Raw genomic sequence first — 19425 nt, forward strand, 5'->3', positions numbered from 1 at the left:
AATTACCCGGCCGGTCAGTGCTATCCCCAAGAGGGAAGCGACGTTCACGCCGCCGACGCCCATCGCCACAGCCGTGTCCTGAGACTTCTGAGTTGCCGGCTGTGGTGAGTAAAAAAGACAGTAACCACAAGCCTTCCAGTTTAAGGACTGTTTATTCTGGGGCCGTTTTTTGTGCAGCCAGTAAGGACTATGGTGTTTTCCCTGGCTCACCTGCAACTGTCGTTTCCAAGAATGTGTTTCCAGGAGCTCACTTAGCTGCCCAGCCTCTAGGAGCTCACTTAGCTGCCCAGCCTCTAGGAGCTCACTTAGCTGCCCAGCCTCTAGGAGCTCACTTAGCTGCCCAGCCTCTAGGAGCTCACTTAGCTGCCCAGCCTCTAGGAGCTCACTTAGCTGCGCAGCCTCCAGGAGCTCAGCTAGCCGCACAGCAGCCACTAGCTCAGCTGGCCGCTCAGTCGTCACCTCCATCACATTCAGCCTCACAACCCATAGCTCAGTCACTATCACAGCCTGACTTATTACAAACTATGTTACAGTCCATTTCCCAGTCTATAGCTCAGTTGATAAAAGAATCATCAGCCTTATCATCAGCTCAGTCTCCAACTTCGCCACCATTATTGTTCCAACCTTTACGTCAGTCACCCTCAGACCAGCCACCTATTCAGTCGTCATCTTCACCTACTCCTCCTGTACAACAAGCGAAGCCAATCCAACCTGAAAAGAACTGTTTTTCATCTGTTCGGTCTAAGCAGAGAGACAAACCACACAATATTGTAATCAGTCCTCTAAAGCTGGTCATTTCAGAGACTGTGACGCACTTCAGGGCCTCCCCAGAGGCTGAGTTTCAGCCCTCAGCCTACTCTGGACCCCTGAAGGCTAAGACTCCAGCTGAGGACTGCACCCAGCTGTCGCTGTCTGAGCAGGGTCAGTGCTCCGCGCAGCTGCAGTCAGCCATGTGTGTTCCAGAGGCCCACGAGCCTGCTGGTTCAGCCCTATGTGTGCCAGGGGCCCCTGTGCCCGCTGGTTCTATGACCATGTCCGCTGGGGGTTCTGGAGAGCCCGGCCAGCCCATTCTAGTCTCCGCTGGGGGTTCTGGAGAGCCCGGCCAGCCCGTCCTCATGTCCGCTGGGGGTTCTGGAGAGCCCGTCCAGCAACCTGCCTCGTCAGCTGGAGGGTCCGAGGGACCGCTCTGGCCTCCTGTCTCCGCTGGAGGGCCCGAGGAGCCCGTCCAGCCTCCTGACTCGTCAGCTGGAGGGTCCGAGGGACCGCTCCAGCCTCCTTCCTCGTCTGCTGGGGGGCCCGAGGAGCCCGTCCAGCCACCAGCTGTTCCAGCAGCAGCTTCATCCATGCCGCCGCCTGCAGCGCCTCAGTCTTCGGCTCCCACGCCGCCTGCAGCAGCGGCTTCTCCCACGCCGTCGCCTGGTCCAGCTCCGGCTTCATCCTCGTCTGGTCCAGCCTCCGAGTCCGCTTCGTCTTCATCCTCGCCAGCTGCAGCCTCCGAGCCTTCATCCTCGCCAGCTGCAGCCTCCGCGCCTTCATCCTCGCCAGCTGCAGCCTCCGCGCCTTCATCCTCGCCAGCTGCAGCCTCCGCGCCTTCATCCTCGCCGCCTGGTCCGGCCTCAGCATCTGTTCCTGCCTCGCCGCCTGGTCCGGCCTCAGCATCTGTTCCTGCCTCGCCGCCTGGTCCGGCCTCAGCATCTGTTCCTGCCTCACCGCCTCGTCCGGCCTCAGCATCTGTTCCTGCCTCGTCGCCTGGTCCGGCCTCAGCATCTGTTCCTGCCTCGCCGCCTGGTCCGGCTTCAGCATCTGTTCCTGCCTCGCCTGGTCCAGCTCCGGCTGCAGCCTCCGAGTCAGCCTCAGCCTCGTCAACACTGCCGTCAGAGCCAGCTCGCCCTGTGCCACCTCATCCTTGTTGGCCGCTTTCCAGGCCTCTAAGCTGGCATCATGGCCGTCGAGGGCGGCCTCCTGAAAGAACACGCCGCCACCGCAGGCTTCGCGGCCAACCTCCGGACCTGCTCTGCCACCGCCGTTGCCGTGTGCACGGTCGGCCGCCTGAACTGTTTCCCCGTCGCCGCCGTTGCCGTGTGCACGGTCGGCCGCCTGAACTGTTTCCCCGTCGCCGCCGTTGCCGTGTGCACGGTCGACCGCCTGAACTGTTTCCCCGTCGCCGCCGTTGCCGTGTGCACGGTCGGCCGCCTGAACTGTTTCCCCGTCGCCGCCGTTGCCGTGTGCACGGTCGGCCGCCTGAACTGTTTCCCCATCGCCACCGCTCCCTTCCGCATGGTCGGCCTCCGGAGAGGAATTGCTCTAGGCTCCTGAGTTGCCAGCCTCTGGGCCGGCCTCCTGAACTGTGTTTTGGGACCCTATTCTTGACCTCCAGTGTTTGTGTTTTGGACAGTTCCTGTAACTCGCTGGAGCTTCTTTGGTTGGTGTTGGTCCGTCCGTCCTGGACCCCCCACCGCCCGCCCTGGGTTGGTCGTCTGTTTTTGTTTTGGGCTGTCTGGAGCCAGCCCTTGGAGGGGGGGTGCTGTCATGATCCTGGGTCATTTTGACCCAGCGTTTTGTGTTTCCTTGAAGTTCATTTTGTGCCTCGTGTGTATTCTGATTTGGTATTCTGTGTCCTCCCCTTGTGCCCTGTTCGTGTTCTGGATTTCCTGTCTTATTCTGAAGGTCAGTGTCTGTTGTCATCGTGTTCAGCTTGTCTCCTCAGGTCGTCGTGTGTATTAGGATCAGCTGTTCTCCCCTCCTGTGTGTGATTACCCGATTACCTGGTGTGTGTATATTTAGTGGGTGTCGGTCTGTGCTCGTTGTCGGCTCGTCTGCGTTCTTCTGCATTTGTCTGCGTTCTTCTGTGTAGTCTGCGTTTCTCTGTGTCATCTGCGTCATCCGTGTATCTCTGCGTCTCTCTGCATTCTCCAGTTCATATGACTTCAGGTTTGCTCTTTAGTTTATCCCAGTTTAGGTCTTCTTCAGTTATTTGTCATCCCTCACTGCCTGTTTGCCACCCTGCCACTCTGTAAATAAACGCTCACTCATATCATCAGTCGGCTGTCTGCATTTTGGGTCCTCATTCATCCACAACACAACTGCTGCCCCAGCCGTGACAATAGGGTTGTTATTATAGTTTGACAAGAACACTCACAGAAAGTGTCATAGTATTCTGTGAGGTGGTCAAGTTTAAGACCCAATGTGAAGGTCTCTGGAGACAGAAAGTAAATTCAAAGGGCAGCTTTATTACTGGTAATCATGGGGAAAAATAATATGAAAATACAAATAAGGCTAGATTTGAGCAAGGAATGCAAATACTAATAATAGATGAAGGGAGAACACAAAACAGAGCCGAGAAACAGAGAAACAGTCCTGGGAGCTGACCTGACCATAGGGTTAAAACAGCAGGGCATGGTTAGGAGGCTGGCTCTGTCACAGGGCAACTCAGTTTAAGGGTTCTGCAAAGGCAAATGGCTGTGATGAAGAAACTCTGGGAGCTACCCAGCGGCATAGACAGTGGCACTCTTCCGGCTGGCTGTGAGGCCAGTGGCTCATAACTTCAAGAAGCCAGCAAAGGGGTGACACAAGTCGTCTAGAGACCAGCAACAGATCAGGTTCATAGAAACTGGTGGTAGAGGCAATCTGTCTTGGTTTGGCTGGGGCCCAGATCAACAATTCTAAGCTTCGGGTGGCTTAGAATTGGGCTGGTTGAGACCCACAGGCTCACGTATATGTGGCTCAGACTCTGGCTCAGCAGGACTGGAGCAGCACTGAAGATGAGATGACTCCGGAGATGACTTGGGGGGATGCAGGAAGCTTGAGTTGCTCAGGCTAGGGTTATGCAGGGCTCACATCTCTGCTAGCGAGTGGTGCTAATGCAGAAACTTAGCCACCTTCATCCTAGGGACGGGAACGGGGGTAGGGACATGCTGAGCCCTGTCTGGGCACCAGTTTCCCTGGGAGCAGGCACTAGTAGAAGGAACCACAGCTGTCCTCACCCTGGGAGTGGGTACGGATGCAGGGACAGGCTGGATCCTGGCTACGCTCACTCTGGGGGATGGGAAAGGTGAAGGGTTAGGTTCTGGAGTGGCCCTTGGTGAAGCAGCAGTCTCTACAAAACCAAGCTAGGAAGCGGAACAGTCTTTTAGGCTGGTCAGCACAGTTGCGCACTTAGCAGTCTTTGAGGAAACCCCCAGCAGGGCAACAGTTTCTGGGGAGGCCAGCCAGCCAAACCACTAATGGTCTTTAGGGAGTCGTGCTGTGAATCAGTTCTTGGGGAGACATGCTGTGAAACCTTAACAGTCTCTGGGGAGAGTGGCTCAGTCACAGAAACAGGCTTTAAAAAGGATGGACAAGACACACTATCAGTTTCTGAAAAGATCAACTCTGTAACACCATACAGAGTTATCTTGTCTACTAGCTTAGCAAAAGAAAACACTTTTTTAAATTTGGCCAGTATAGAAGCACCAAACACGTTCTTCTTATTAACCTTTTCTGAAACACAAAACACACTTTGTTTATTAGCTCGCTCAGGAAGACAAGACTCAACGTTCTTAATGTTCATTAAAGAAACAAACTTCATGGTCCCAGACATATCGGCTGACTCATGAAGATGAAACACGAATTTTAGATTGGCCAACTCAGAAAAGGCACACGTCAGTCTTACTCATGATAGGCATGGTCTTGGAAAACCCAGCTTGGCTGACGCAGGCTGGCAAACAGTCCCATGCTGCAGTATGTTCCCATGTTAAACGACAAGGCTGACGGGTCAGGAAGCGGGAGCTCTGGTACGCTGAATGGCCATGCTGAGGCAGGAGAGCAGGCTAGCGTGGAGTCTTGAATCCTCAGAAATTGAAAGAGAGACTTCTCTGGTGGAAGGCCACTGTACTCAGTCTTGTAACCAGCTTTTCTTCGCTGCCCCAAGGCCCTTTTCTTCAAGGTTGAATGCAGATGCCGATGTTTGAGGTGATCTGGAGAGCGAAGATGACAGAGAATGACAGGGTGAACCTGCCCACTCTTATTACTGGAGGGTCGGGCAGAGGAAGGGCCAGGGAAACTGAGGATTGGCGTCTGTGAGGCCCCCCTAGGGCTAGGCAAGTCCCCCAAAACGGTGATATTACACTGATTTCAGTGGTTCTTTCACACAGTCTTTAATCCATTAAATCATCATTGCAATCTTTGTTCTTTCCCCTTGCAAAGTGGTACACATGTCGTTCCAGTGACATTTACAGTCATGTATACAAGGTCAGATGTAAGGTAAAGTGGGGTAATTACATGTTGTGAAAAAGGGAAATGTGAAAAATTCTTTGCTGAATACTTTAAAACACAAAGAAAAAGTAAAAACTAAAAATGCAACCTAATAAAAGAGCAGAAATCCTTATGAAGAAAATAAATAAATAAATAAGAGCTCTGAAATGAACATGAGAATCCCACTGTGCCAGTTCAATGAAGAGAGCTCATTTGTAAGAAGTGAAGTGATTTATTGAGATACAGAATTCTATTAAGATATTTGGCAATTAGACTCAGATGACCCCATGATAGCAGAACAGAATCCCAGTGGTGTTAGGAATTAGAACAGGACCCCCCGGAGTCTAGACACTGGTGGTGGGTAAGATGGGGAGGAGGTGTGTCTAAATCAGTTTTCTAAAAGAATGTGATTGAGAACATTAATACAGTGTCCATCTAGTTTCAGAAAAAGGGTTTGGTGTCATAGTGTATACTATTAATACAGTTCAAGTACTCTGTGTAATTCTGCACCAGCGATCATGGCTCAAGAGTTGGGAGTTCGCCTTGTAATCGGAAGGTTGCCGGTTCGAGCCCCGGCTTGGACAGTCTCGGTCGTTGTGTCCTTGGACAAGACACTTCACCCGTTGCCTACTGGTGGTGGTCAGAGGGCCCGGTGGCGTCAGTGTTCGGCAGCCTCGCCTCTGTCAGTGCGCCCCAGGGTGGCTGTGGCTATGTAGCTTGCCATCATCAGTGTGTGAATGGGTGGATGACTGGATGTGTAAAGCGCTTTGGGGTTCTTAGGAACTAGTAAAACGCTATACAAATACAGACCATTTTTTTACCCATCTGATGTAATGCTTGCTTTACATCAGATCTATCTATCTATCTATCTATCTATCTATCTATCTATCTATCTATCTATCTATCTATCTATCTATCTATCTATCTATCTATCATCTATCTATCTATCTATCTATCTATCTATCTATCTATCTATCTATCCTCATTCACACCATCCCATCCTCCCTCCTGTCCTCCCCTCACACACTGCTATGTCATTTATAGAAAATGATGAAGGACAACAACCTCGTACGGCACCTTGATGCATGTGAGACCATGGGTAATGCTACGGCCATCTGCTCTGACAAGACAGGCACCCTCACCACGAACCGCATGACTGTAGTGCAGGCTTACATCGGTGAGTACAAGTGATAATTCATAAGTGCCATACTGAAGATTTGTGAACAAATTTGTGAATGCTGAAGAGTTGTGGGTAGTGACCAAAAGAACGAGATCGCGGATACAATCGGCAGAAATGAGCTTCCTCCGAAGGGTGGCTGGTCTCTCCCTTTGTTCAGCCATCTGAGAGGGGCTCAGAGTAGAGCTGCTGCTCCTCCACATCGAAAGGAGCCAGTTGAGGTGGTTTGGGCATTTGACAAGGATGCCTCCTGGGCGCCTCCTGGGTGAAGTGTTCCGGGCATGTCCCACCGGGAGGAGGCCACGCCGGAGAGATTATATCATTCAGCTGGCCTGGGTATGCCTTGTTGTTTCCCAGAACAAGCTGGAGGAGGTGGCTGGGGAGAGGGAGGTCTGGGCTTCTCTGCTTAGGCTGCTGCCTCAGCGACCCGGTCCTGGATAAGCGTAAGAAGATGGATGGATGAACAGTTGTCACAGGATTAGTAAGGAAGCAGAGTCCAAGTTCAAAATAAGTACATTTTAGTTTATACTGTGTGATGGCATTGCCCCTCAGTCTCATCAGCCTTTTTTAGGGCATACAATTTCCCATCGTGTATTCCAAATCAACTCTAACAGTCATCATTTATATACCATTTGTTGATATTTTTTCACTTTTTTTTCTGTAAGAATTAATTTAGATGTTTTAAACCTCCAAATAAGATTCTGTTTAAATCAAACTTTCATTCATTGCAATATTCTGTAGTGTAGTTCAGTTAGTTCAATTAGTGACAGTCTAGTTCTAGTTAAATAAATAAATAGAAAGATTCTATAAACTGAACTCATTAATTGAAACGTTGGCCTATGATTTGAAACTCTAAATATATGACATCCCTTTTAACATTGCCTCAAGGTATAAAGGAGATGGAACTGTTGTTTATGCATGCTCAGTGTGTCCAAAAATATTAGATCTTTTGCCTGTTTTGCAGATGATGCACAGCTTCATATAACGTTTTTACAACAATAACAGTTGTCATTGTTAGTTAATACATTACATGCTAGTTATTGACAGTCTCTCTACATCCACAATGAATTGGTTAAAGTCACCTCTTCTTTTTTGTAGCTGTTTATATTTCATGTTCCTTTTTCAAAATCAGACTTTACAAGTTACAAGTTTCTTAACTTTACAAAGTTAAGAAGCTTGTAAGAAACGTGTTTCAAAAAGATTCGTTAACAGTGACTAGCAGAGGCTAAAATTAACTTTTGACTTTTAGTTCTTGCTCTGAGTCAAGCTCCAAAACATACTGAATCCTTTTTACTCAATAGTTTCTAGCGATGCCCTTCAAACACAATGTTTGTAACAATTACTTTCTGTCATAAATTTGTAGTCACCTGATGATATCGCCAGGGTTATTTTCGAGGGCTTGACAAAGCGCCTGCAGAGCCACAGAATATGTTATACAACTGTTCTGACAGGCTCAGCAGCACTCTGCATGATGAAAAAAGTGCCTCTATACTACATACATTCCTCTTACGAAAACTCACCACTGGAAACAATGGGGAAAAAAAGCTTTAGCAGCATAGTAGTCCTCTGTCTTGTAAAAAACAACTTCCTGTCATGGGTGACTCATTATCAGCTTGATGGCACAATAGCAGCACAGAAAAATCTATTACCAATGTGGAATAAAGTGATATTCTTGTTTTCAGGTGATGTGCACCACCGTGTGATCCCAGAACCTGGACAAATCAACCCCCGGACACTGAATCTGTTAGTCAATGCTATCGCAATCAACAGTGCCTACACCTCCAAGATCTTAGTGAGTCATGTATTGACAGAGGTCCCATTTTGTTGCATGTTGCTCTCTGGTTTAATAATGCTTTACCAGTCCTTGGTTGTCACTAATTAATTAGACTTGTGGGTTTTCTTTTTCCTGTTCCTTTTCTTTAATATCATTTTTATTTTTGTACTTTCTCTGCCCTCCATCGTTTCTCGCTCTCCAATCAAACACCTCAACTAACTTTCCATCAGCCACCTGATGTGGAAGGGGGTTTGGCAAAGCAGGTGGGCAACAAGACAGAGTGTGGCCTGCTGGGATTTGTATTAGACCTACAACAGGACTATGCCCCCATCAGAGAGCAGATCCCTGAGGAGCGACTGTACAAGGTAGGAACTCATACAGCACATTTCACTTTCACCAGTTCAATTTTTATTTTTAGAACATTTCAGTAAAAGTTTGCCAGAAGGTTAGGTCACTATGTATTTCAACTCATCTAACTAAAAGAATCAACAGACTTTATATTGTGTTTTTTAAAGTCTGAGAATTAAATTATACAATTTCACAATATGCTTTAATAAACAAAATCAAGTGGGAGCTAATCACACTGAGTGTCCTTGAAACAAAGGAAGAACTGCATTCTGTTGCACTTTTGATGATGTAAGCAAGTCACAAGGATTATACTTAAGTGGGCTCAGCAGTAGATGTTTTATAATTTTTTAACAGGACGGATGGTCCAAGCAACGCATACCTGAATGACACATTAACAAGCAGAATACATTCTGTTAACAATAGCAATGCAAATGTAAAAACATAGAATGCAGTAAAATATGTTTTACTTTGATTTTTGAATTTCAACTGAATTCCCCCCCAAGATGTTGAGTTGTCATCTTTAGATTTATGAAACAGGCTCTGTGAGAGAAAAATTTAAATGCTGGTAGCTGACATATGCTCAGGTTGTTGTTGCTGCTGTGTGGTGCTGTAACCACAATGAATTATGTTGCTTGAATAAATTTTATTCAGGCTAATAAAGGTTTTTTGTTGCTGGTTGAGGTATTTATGTGGACCAAATTGTACATACGTTTTTAATGAAAGCAACCCTCCCCTAACCCAAACGAGTCACGGATGGCTGCCCCTCTGCCAGAGGTTTCTTCCTCTTAAAGGGAGTTTTTCCTCATAGGAGGTTGACTGATTGTGGGAGTTTTCTCTGTATTACCTTAGGGTCTTTACCTTACAGTATAAAGGGCCTTGAGGCAACTTGTTGTGATTTGTTGCTGAATAACTGAAATGGAATTGAACTGAACTATGCTGTATATTTGGCCCTTGATTTGATTCTCATTGCGCAATCTTTAAACTTGCTAAATGAGAAGGGGTATCAGACTTGGTAAATCTGTGTTTGACACCTCTGCTGTAAAATCTTACAGGATTTTAAAACACTCTCTTGACAATTGGGTTCAACAGCATTCTCTCTGCTACAATGATGGGAGACAAACAAGCGTGTTGTTTTCCTTGGTGCTGGCAGATCACAGCGATGACTCAAATCATCACTTATTCATAGCTACATAAGCCACAATCGCTTTTCAGTGATGAAATGATGGGGGTATAGCTGATTTCCCCTACTTTATGATGAGTCGACATGCTGACAGTGCAGCAAGCATGATTTCTCACATTGATAAAGATTCAAACCCTTTAGTACACTTTCAGCACACCCCGTGGGGTGTTAAGTCAGGGATATTAAAGTCTATTTTTGATTGTACTCTTATGTATCACACATCTCCCCTGCCCTTCTCTCTCAGGTGTATACATTCAACTCAGTGCGTAAATCCATGAGCACGGTGATCAAGCTGCCTGATGGTTCCTTCCGGCTTTACAGCAAAGGAGCATCTGAAATCATGTTAAAAAAGTGAGTGATAGGGAAGGATGAGGAGGAGGTGGTCTGGTGTTACATGAGATTATGTAAACTAATATAACAGCAACAGCTCACACTGTGTTTAATTTGATTTTTTTCAATGGTTTTAATGTAAATAAAAGCTGCTCTTTTTCCTCCCCAAAAATCTTCATCTGTCTCCAGGTGTTCCTACATTCTCGATGCCAATGGAGAATCCCGCAGTTTCCGCCCACGTGACAGAGATGAGATGGTAAAACAGGTAAGACTTTCTGATTCCTTCATCGTATCATTCTAAAAGTCCTTCTCCTGATAGATTTTAGCTACCTTCTCAGTAATTTGCAAAACTTTCCATTTTCAGAAACTAGAAGATTTTACATGTCACAAAACATGATAGATTTTCTTTTGTTTTCTACAAACATCAAACAGAAATTCCATACAGAGGGGTGACTTAAACAGAAACTCAACCCCAGACTGAGCGCTGAGTGCCAAAACTTAAAGTAATCGTCATAGTCTCTAGCTGTGCCTTTCTGCTTTTTTATGGGAAGCAGGTAAAGCTGCAAACAGAAATATAAGAAAGCTATGAAAGTGAAATAAAACAGTATACAGAGTTGTTTAAAGCTGGTTACGACTTTTTTATCACTTAATTTGTACCTCTTTTGTTTAATAATCTTGTTAGATGCGTGCTGTTAGTGAGGAGCTATACTATTGTGTAGGACAAACTTTGAGATGCTGGCACCTCTTATTACATCCTGAAACTGTCATGATAAGCACAACCTTCACCGGTGGTGCTGCCACAAGGATCTCTTGTATCAGTGTTCTCCTGATAGACAGAGGCCTATTGTAGCATCATTACGTTTGGCTGTTACTTTTTGAAACCAGATAAAAACTCTGTAAGGCCACTGCTTTCCTGACTCAGTCTGCCCATATTCTACCTTAAATATCCACTAGCAAAAATATTCTTCACACATTATAGATAAGAAGTCACACTTGGAGTCACACTAAACACCATAAGCATCACAGAACAGAATGTGAGTTAAGACCAGCGTTGGTAGAGTTACATACATTCTAAATCTGCTATACGTGTTGCCAGATCAGCTTTGATGTAACTAAAACTTTTAACAGCAAAACACATGTATTTGCTCCACATAGTTCTAAGCCTGCGCAGGCTGAGTATTGTTAATTGACAGACTGCCTGACTGGCCTACATTTGCGTTTTGATAAACAACTTCTGCCGTGAGAAAAATCATTTCTTACACAATTTTGTTCCAGCTCAGTAGTTCAGTTTCCACTGTGGCAGCTTTAGTCACCTCATCTTTACATTACTGCTGTCTGCAGCTTGAGGTCTTTTCCTTCCAGCTGTGTATTCATATTTGAATGTTATATACAGGACAATAAGCAGTGTGGTCTAATCTTCCTGATTATTGCTGCAATAATGATTATTAATAGGTGATTGAGCCCATGGCATGTGAAGGATTGAGGACCATATGCATTGCATACCGTGACCTTCCATCCAATCCGGAGCCAGAATGGGACAACGAGGCAGAGATAGTAACGGAGTTGACCTGCATCACTGTAGTTGGGATAGAGGATCCTGTACGGCCTGAGGTAGGATACAACGAAGTGTGTTTGTTTGCCTCAGTTTGGGTAATTTGGATAATTCCATTTTCATTTTTGTATAGTCCACTACATATATACTTGTGTATTAAGTAAATTGTGCTGTTAGCTATATAGGTAGCCAGCTAGCATTAGTATGATTACTGTACTGATGATTTCTGCTCCTTCCACTGGCTGGAAATTGTTTGGTGGTCCTTCAGTTGCTGCTTTGTAGAACTTAGGACAGTGACAGTCGAGGGCAAGATGTGTCCACTCAGCAACTGAGTACACCATGTGGCCACTCGTCAAACACTTCATTTAGCTGTCCTTTTACTGAGTGAATACACTTTTTCGAGTGTCAGTATGAAAGTATGGGATTTGAGAGCTAGCATGTGTTTTGGAATAGTTGGAATTTGAATTGGTTCTTTGCGTTTGTTCATGCCATAATGCAACTGTGCTGTCAAAAATACTATTGTTATATATTTTTGCGAACAAACCTCCTTGTCCTCCAAGGTGCCCGAGGCCATCCGTAAGTGTCAGCGTGCAGGCATTACAGTGCGGATGGTGACTGGTGATAACATTAACACAGCCAGGGCCATTGCTGCTAAATGTGGCATCATCCACCCCGGAGATGACTTTATCTGTCTAGAGGGCAAAGACTTTAACCGACGAATCAGGAACGAGAAAGGAGAGGTAAGTGGTGGTCTCAAATTAATTGAATACCTTGTCAACTTGGATTCCATAAACACTAATACATTTGTTTTAAAACTATAAAATGATTGCATCTCTTTCATGTCAAACAGCTGGACTTCTCTTTCCTTTAAAGACCCTTAAAACAGAGATTTTTGAATTATTGACCCTGTTTTTAACATGAATGAAGCAGACACATATGTTGCCAACTTAGCTTTTTGAAATCAGATATCATGAGAGCAGAACACTGCACACTCACCAGCCACGATTTGTCAATAATAAGCTATTAGCCACTGAATATGAGCTAGTTAATTAAATTTATAAAATCATTTTCATGTTAAAGTGAAAATGTTTACTGAGAGCTAAGTGCAAGTTTGCCACCGACTTCTATACAATTGGAGAGGTCTTTTACAATCATAGGAGTTGCCACCTGCTGGTCATTAAAAAGAATACAGGTTCACACAACATCTGCATTAGTTTCACTTTTCTGATGTAATGTGAATCGTTTATACACTCTATCCAAATGTTTATTATAAATAAGCTTATATTTATTTAATGTCAATATGTAAAATATGCTGATAAGCTGATATGTAAGTCATAGGTGGCTTAATTTTCTAAAAAAGTCTGTAAATTTGGGAGGTGTGACATCTATGGTAAGAATTGGACCCAAACAAAGGAGTTCTCCAAAAAAGAGACAGTGAATTTATCTACAGTGAACAAAAGTGAATAACAATGTCACAGTCCCCGCACTGTGGCCCCTGTGGCGATTTATCCAAAATCCCACACAGTGCTCATGTCTGTGGCGTGAATCGGGAAACTCCAAATCCCAATCTGTACAGTGCCTCCGCTCCCGAATCCTGGCAAGACAAGACCCTTCGATTAGTCTAGCGAGCAACACACACACAAAGTTTTCACTATTGAGCCGGGGCTGTACTGACAACTAAACTCAACAATCCAGCATCGACTGAAGCTCAGCCACACAGTTAAGTAGGGAGGCTGCCCGCGATGACAAGCAGCTGCAGCTGGCGAGAGCTGACAGGTCATGACAGGAGGAGAAACTACAGATGTTTTCACAAATATTCACAAATCTAACATGAAACACAATAGAAATCAGATGCATTCTAATTACAGGAAGTACACTCTGCGAGGTAGATGCCTAGGCAGAGCATGCAGGATGCAGCACACAAAATATTAGCTACTCTGTTTTCATAGTCCACTTGCACAAAGATGGCATCTAAAATCAGTTAAATTTTTAAAGGAAAGCTATTTGGGTTTGCAACCAATATAAAGAGGTTCAGATTACCTCTGACATGGCTGCATCCACTGTAGTTAGTGCACACAATAAAATGCAAAATTTGTATGGGCAATGCTTTTATCTAGCCTATTTAGCTTTAGCCTTTGAATTTAGTAGAATGCTTAATGGGATAGATGGCTGTTGATTAGTGCCGTGGCTCTACTTTTCTATGGAGTATGAATTTAAATGTACACTTAAAAATGCTGTGTGTAAGTGATCATTATACAAGGGTGGTTACACTGAATGAAGGAGAGCAGTATATACAGTGGCTTGCAAAAGTATTCGGCCCCCTTGAACTTTTCCACAATTTGTCACATTACAGCCACAAACATGAATACATTTTATTGGAATTCCACATGAAAGACCAATACAAAGTGGTGTACACGTGAGAAGTGGAATGAAAATTATACATGATTCCAAACATTTTTTACAAATAAATAACTGAAAAGTGGGGTGTGCGTAATTATTCAGCCCCCTGAGTCAATACTTTGTAGAACCACCTTTTGCTGCAATTACAGCTGCCAGTCTTTTAGGGTATGTCTCTACCAGCTTTGCACATCTAGAGACTGAAATTCTTGCCCATTCTGCTTTGCAAAACAGCTCCAGCTCAGTCAGATTAGATGGACAGCGTTTGTGAACAGCAGTTTTCAGATCTTGCCACAGATTCTCGATTGGATTTAGATCTGGACTTTGACTGGGCCATTCTAACACATGGATATGTTTTGTTTTAAACCATTCCATTGTTGCCCTGGCTTTATGTTTAGGGTCGTTGTCCTGCTGGAAGGTGAACCTCTGCCCCAGTCTCAAGTCTTTTGCAGACTCCAAGAGGTTTTCTTCCAAGATTGCCCTGTATTTGGCTCCATCCATCTTCCCATCAACTCTGACCAGCTTCCCTGTCCCTGCTGAAGAGAAGCATCCCCAGAGCATGATGCTGCCACCACCATATTTGACAGTGGGGATGGTGTGTTCAGAGTGATGTGCAGTGTTAGTTTTCCGCCACATATAGCGTTTTGCATTTTGGCCAAAAAGTTCCATTTTGGTCTCATCTGACCAGAGCACCTTCTTCCACATGTTTGCTGTGTCCCCCACATGGCTTGTGGCAAACTGCAAATGGGACTTCTTATGGTTTTCTGTTAACAATGGCTTTCTTCTTGCCACTCTTTCATAAAGGCCAACTTTGTGCAGTGCACGACTAATAGTTGTCCTATGGACAGATTCCCCCACCTGAGCTGTAGATCTCTGCAGCTCGTCCAGAGTCACCATGGGCCTCTTGGCTGCATTTCTGATCAGCGCTCTCCTTGTTCGGCCTGTGAGTTTAGGTGGATGGCCTTGTCTTGGTAGGTTTGCAGTTGTGCCATACTCCTTCCATTTCTGAATGATCGCTTGAACAGTGCTCCGTGGGATGTTCAAGGCTTGGGAAATCTTTTTGTAGCCTAAGCCTGCTTTAAATTTCTCAATAACTTTATCCCTGACCTGTCTGGTGTGTTCTTTGGACTTCATGGTGTTGTTGCTCCCAATATTCTCTTAGACAACCTCTGAGGCCGTCACAGGGCAGTTGTGGAGCTGTTTTGCAAAGCAGAATGGGCAAGGATTTCAGTCTCTAGATGTCCAAAGCTGGTAGAGACATACCCTAAAAGACTGGCAGCTGTAATTGCAGCAAAAGGTGGTTCTACAAAGTATTGACTCAGGGGGCTGAATAATTACGGACACCCCACTTTTCAGTTATTTATTTATAAAAAATGTTTGGAATCATGTATGATTTTCGTTCCACTTCTCACGTGTACACCACTTTGTATTGGTCTTACATGTGGGATTCCAATAAAATGTATTCATGTTTGTGGCTGTAATGTGACAAAATGTGGAAAGGTTCAAGGGGGCCGAATACTTTTGCAAGCCACTGTAAGAATCAAGCGCTTCTTCTCCTTATTATTTTTTTCTGTCAGTCACACCTTTGTAGCGTGTTTAACACATAGTGACATCTAGTGAAAGCACAGACTAGTTAATGGCTTCTCTTTGTTTTAAACTAACAGATTGAACAGGAGCGTATAGATAAAATCTGGCCCAAACTGCGCGTGCTGGCTCGGTCCTCACCAACTGATAAACACACTTTGGTTAAAGGTGAGTCTCAAGGCCATAAACCAAAACACACACTCACACACAAACTGATTCACTGCCAATTAAAACTGTTTTTTTTCTCCTTCGTGTTTAAACCCAGGCATCATTGATAGCAGCATTGCAGAACAGAGGCAGGTTGTCGCAGTAACAGGAGACGGAACTAATGACGGACCAGCTTTGAAGAAGGCTGATGTGGGCTTTGCCATGGTAACCTGAGATACTGTTCACCATTAGTGTTTATTTGGGATTAAAGTGCTTCTGTCATGACATCTGTTGAAGTAATCAGTCTCTTATCCTGTATTTTTTAAGTAAATTTGTTTATGATTCAAGATGTATAAAATACATCTATTATAAATCTGTAAAGAACAGAGTATTTTCCATTGTACTTCGTAATAACAAGTGTTTTGAGTAGCATGCATTTTATTTTGGCCACAGCTCTTACTCATGCCAAGTGGTAGCACTTGGAGGCAGGACAGCACGATATTGAGACAGTAGCACTCCAAAGTAATTTGGATGCTTGAATGCTTGCATGAATCATGTCATGAGTCTCTGACTCCCCCTCACTCTGTCTCAATCTCTGTCAGGGTATCGCAGGGACAGACGTGGCTAAAGAGGCATCTGACATTATCCTGACTGATGACAACTTCAGCAGCATTGTCAAGGCGGTGATGTGGGGAAGAAACGTCTACGATAGCATCTCCAAGTTTCTGCAGTTCCAGCTCACCGTCAACGTAGTGGCTGTCATTGTGGCGTTCACCGGGGCCTGTATCACCCAGGTAGACAGACAGATGAATACACATATATGCTGGCACATGTGCCTACCTACACACACACATGCAGATGTCACTTCTGGAAATGTTGCTCACTTATACCTGCTAAGACAAACGTAATGCACAATGCTTTTTTATGCATTTGTACACCAAGCTTACATAAGCAGTGATGTCCCGACACTTGGAAAGATTTCTATATGTTTGACAAGTAACGATGATCAACTTACAAATGTACAGTTACGTAATAGGTAACATACAGTGGCTTGCAAAAGTATTCGGCCCCCTTGAACTTTCCCACATTTTGTCACATTACAGCCACAAACATGAATCAATTTTATTGAAATTCCACGTGAAAGACCAATACAAAGTGGTGTACATGTGAGAAGTGGAACGAAAATCAAACATGATTCCAAACATTTTTTACAAATAAATAACTGCAAAGTGGAGTGTGCGTAATTATTCAGCCCCCTTTGGTCTGAGTGCAGTCAGTTGCCCATAGACATTGCCTGATGAGTGCTAATGACTAAACAGAGTGCACCTGTGTGTAATCTAATGTCAGTACAAATACAGCTGCTCTGTGACGGCCTCAGAGGTTGTCTAAGAGAATATTGGGAGCAACAACACCATGAAGTCCAAAGAGCACACCAGACAGGTCAGGGATAAAGTTATTGAGAAATTTAAAGCAGGCTTAGGCTACAAAAAGATTTCCCAAGCCTTGAACATCCCACGGAGCACTGTTCAAGCGATCATTCAGAAATGGAAGGAGTATGGCACAACTGCAAACCTACCAAGACAAGGCCGTCCACCTAAACTCACAGGCCGAACAAGGAGAGCGCTGATCAGAAATGCAGCCAAGAGGCCCATGGTGACTCTGGACGAGCTGCAGAGATCTACAGCTCAGGTGGGGGAATTTGTCCATAGGACAACTATTAGTCGTGCACTGCACAAAGTTGGCCTTTATGGAAGAGTGGCAAGAAGAAAGCCATTGTTAACAGAAAACCATAAGAAGTCCCGTTTGCAGTTTGCCACAAGCCATGTGGGGGACACAGCAAACATGTGGAAGAAGGTGCTCTGGTCAGATGAGACCAAAATGGAACTTTTTGGCCAAAATGCAAAACGCTATATGTGGCGGAAAACTAACACTGCACATCACTCTGAACACACCATCCCCACTGTCAAATATGGTGGTGGCAGCATCATGCTCTGGGGATGCTTCTTTTCAGCAGGGACAGGGAAGCTGGTCAGAGTTGATGGGAAGATGGATGGAGCCAAATACAGGACAATCTTGGAAGAAAACCTCTTGGAGTCTGCAAAAGACTTGAGACTGGGGCAGAGGTTCACCTTCCAGCAGGACAACGACCCTAAACATAAAGCCAGGGTAACAATGGAATGGTTTAAAACAAAACATATCCATGTGTTAGAATGGCCCAGTCAAAGTCCAGATCTAAATCCAATCGAGAATCTGTGGCAAGATCTGAAAACTGCTGTTTACAAATGCTGTCCATCTAATCTGACTGAGCTGGAGCTGTTTTGCAAAGCAGAATGGGCAAGGATTTCAGTCTCTAGATGTCCAAAGCTGGTAGAGGCATACCCTAAAAGACTGGCAGCTGGAATTGCAGCAAAAGGTGGTTCTACAAAGTATTGACTCAGGGGGCTGAATAATTACGCACACCCCACTTTTCAGTTATTTATTTGTAAAAAATGTTTGGAATCATGTAGAATTTTCGTTCCACTTCTCACGTGTACACCACTTTGTATTGGTCTTTCACGTGGAATTCCAATAAAATGTATTCATGTTTGTGGCTGTAATGTGACAAATTGTGAAAAAGTTCAAGGGGGCCGAATACTTTTGCAAGCCACTGTATGTGTGGGCTTCCAGTAAACTTCAAGGCTTTTATGTTTCTACCCACTGAGGTGATGTGAACAGTGAAGGCTTCTACTTCTTGGGTTTGGATTTTACCCAAGTGTCATCCACGTATTTGTGCCAGTGGCTAGGTGCTGTCCCTTTAAAAGAACCAAGAGCTTTATTTTCCCCTTCCTCCATGTAAAGGAATGTGCCCATGGCACATTTAGGTTTTTCTCTATAGAAACCTGTGTTGCATTTAAAATATGTGGTGGCAAGCCAGAGGCCTAACAAGGTGCAAATCTGATCAGGCGTGAATCTGGTTCTGTTTTCTAAGGAGCTGTCTTGCTGTAGTTGTTTTCTACGGAGCCCCTCTGATGACATGGTCCAAAAAATAAATAAATTGTGGCCACAAAATACTACTTCGTGGGCACGAAATGGGTATAATGTGCCCACGAAATACTTATTTGTGCCCACGAAATACTATTTCGAGGGCACGAAATAGGTATAACGTGCGCACGAAATGCTAATTTGTGGGCACGAAACACTTGACTGATAACTGTGATCCTTCCCAGGCCCTTGCAGTTGGTTGACAATAAAATCTATCCCGGCGTCCAGGTCGTACTTACGTCTGTAAAGCAACTGGGCTCTCAATATCCTGTTTAAATGTCTCTCCGTAATAATGGTTCTTTGCAGTGCCAGGCTTTTCAAAATGCATTTGTAGCTCATTCCCAGCCTAAAATAAAACTCAATCATACTGTCTCTGTCCATGGTGTATAGGTTTAGCCTACTCTTATGCTTATGTCTCTACGCAGCTGTCCAGGAATTGTATCAATATGATGTGCGCACGTTATCTATTTCGTTGCCACAAATGCGTAATTCGTTGCCACGTTATACCCAATTCGTGGCCACAAATAAGTATTTCGTGGGCACTTCTTACTATTTCGAGGGCATGAAGTAGTATTTTGTGGCCACAATTTATTTATTTTTTGGACCATGTCATCAGAGGGGCTCCGTAGTTTTCTGACCGTCTCCACTGCCTCAGTTGTAGAGATACAACTGAAACTTAGCGG

The 19425-nt window shown here is 44.8% G+C and overlaps 1 protein-coding gene across 1 annotated transcript in view; it reads left to right on the top strand.

The window, feature by feature from the left end:
• Positions 1-19425, top strand: part of atp2b3b (ATPase plasma membrane Ca2+ transporting 3b) — a 71524-nt gene that overhangs the window by 28943 nt on the left and 23156 nt on the right. Inside the window, exons 11-20 of the mRNA XM_039605025.1 lie at positions 6277-6409; positions 8092-8201; positions 8414-8548; positions 9956-10062; positions 10231-10306; positions 11494-11652; positions 12154-12333; positions 15655-15742; positions 15840-15946; positions 16324-16515. Coding sequence (XP_039460959.1) covers positions 6277-6409; positions 8092-8201; positions 8414-8548; positions 9956-10062; positions 10231-10306; positions 11494-11652; positions 12154-12333; positions 15655-15742; positions 15840-15946; positions 16324-16515 — 1287 coding nt within the window. The remainder of the gene's footprint in view (positions 1-6276; positions 6410-8091; positions 8202-8413; positions 8549-9955; positions 10063-10230; positions 10307-11493; positions 11653-12153; positions 12334-15654; positions 15743-15839; positions 15947-16323; positions 16516-19425) is intronic.

Source organism: Oreochromis aureus, linkage group 20 (genome assembly GCF_013358895.1).
Source record: "Oreochromis aureus strain Israel breed Guangdong linkage group 20, ZZ_aureus, whole genome shotgun sequence".
Taxonomy (NCBI): domain Eukaryota; kingdom Metazoa; phylum Chordata; class Actinopteri; order Cichliformes; family Cichlidae; genus Oreochromis; species Oreochromis aureus.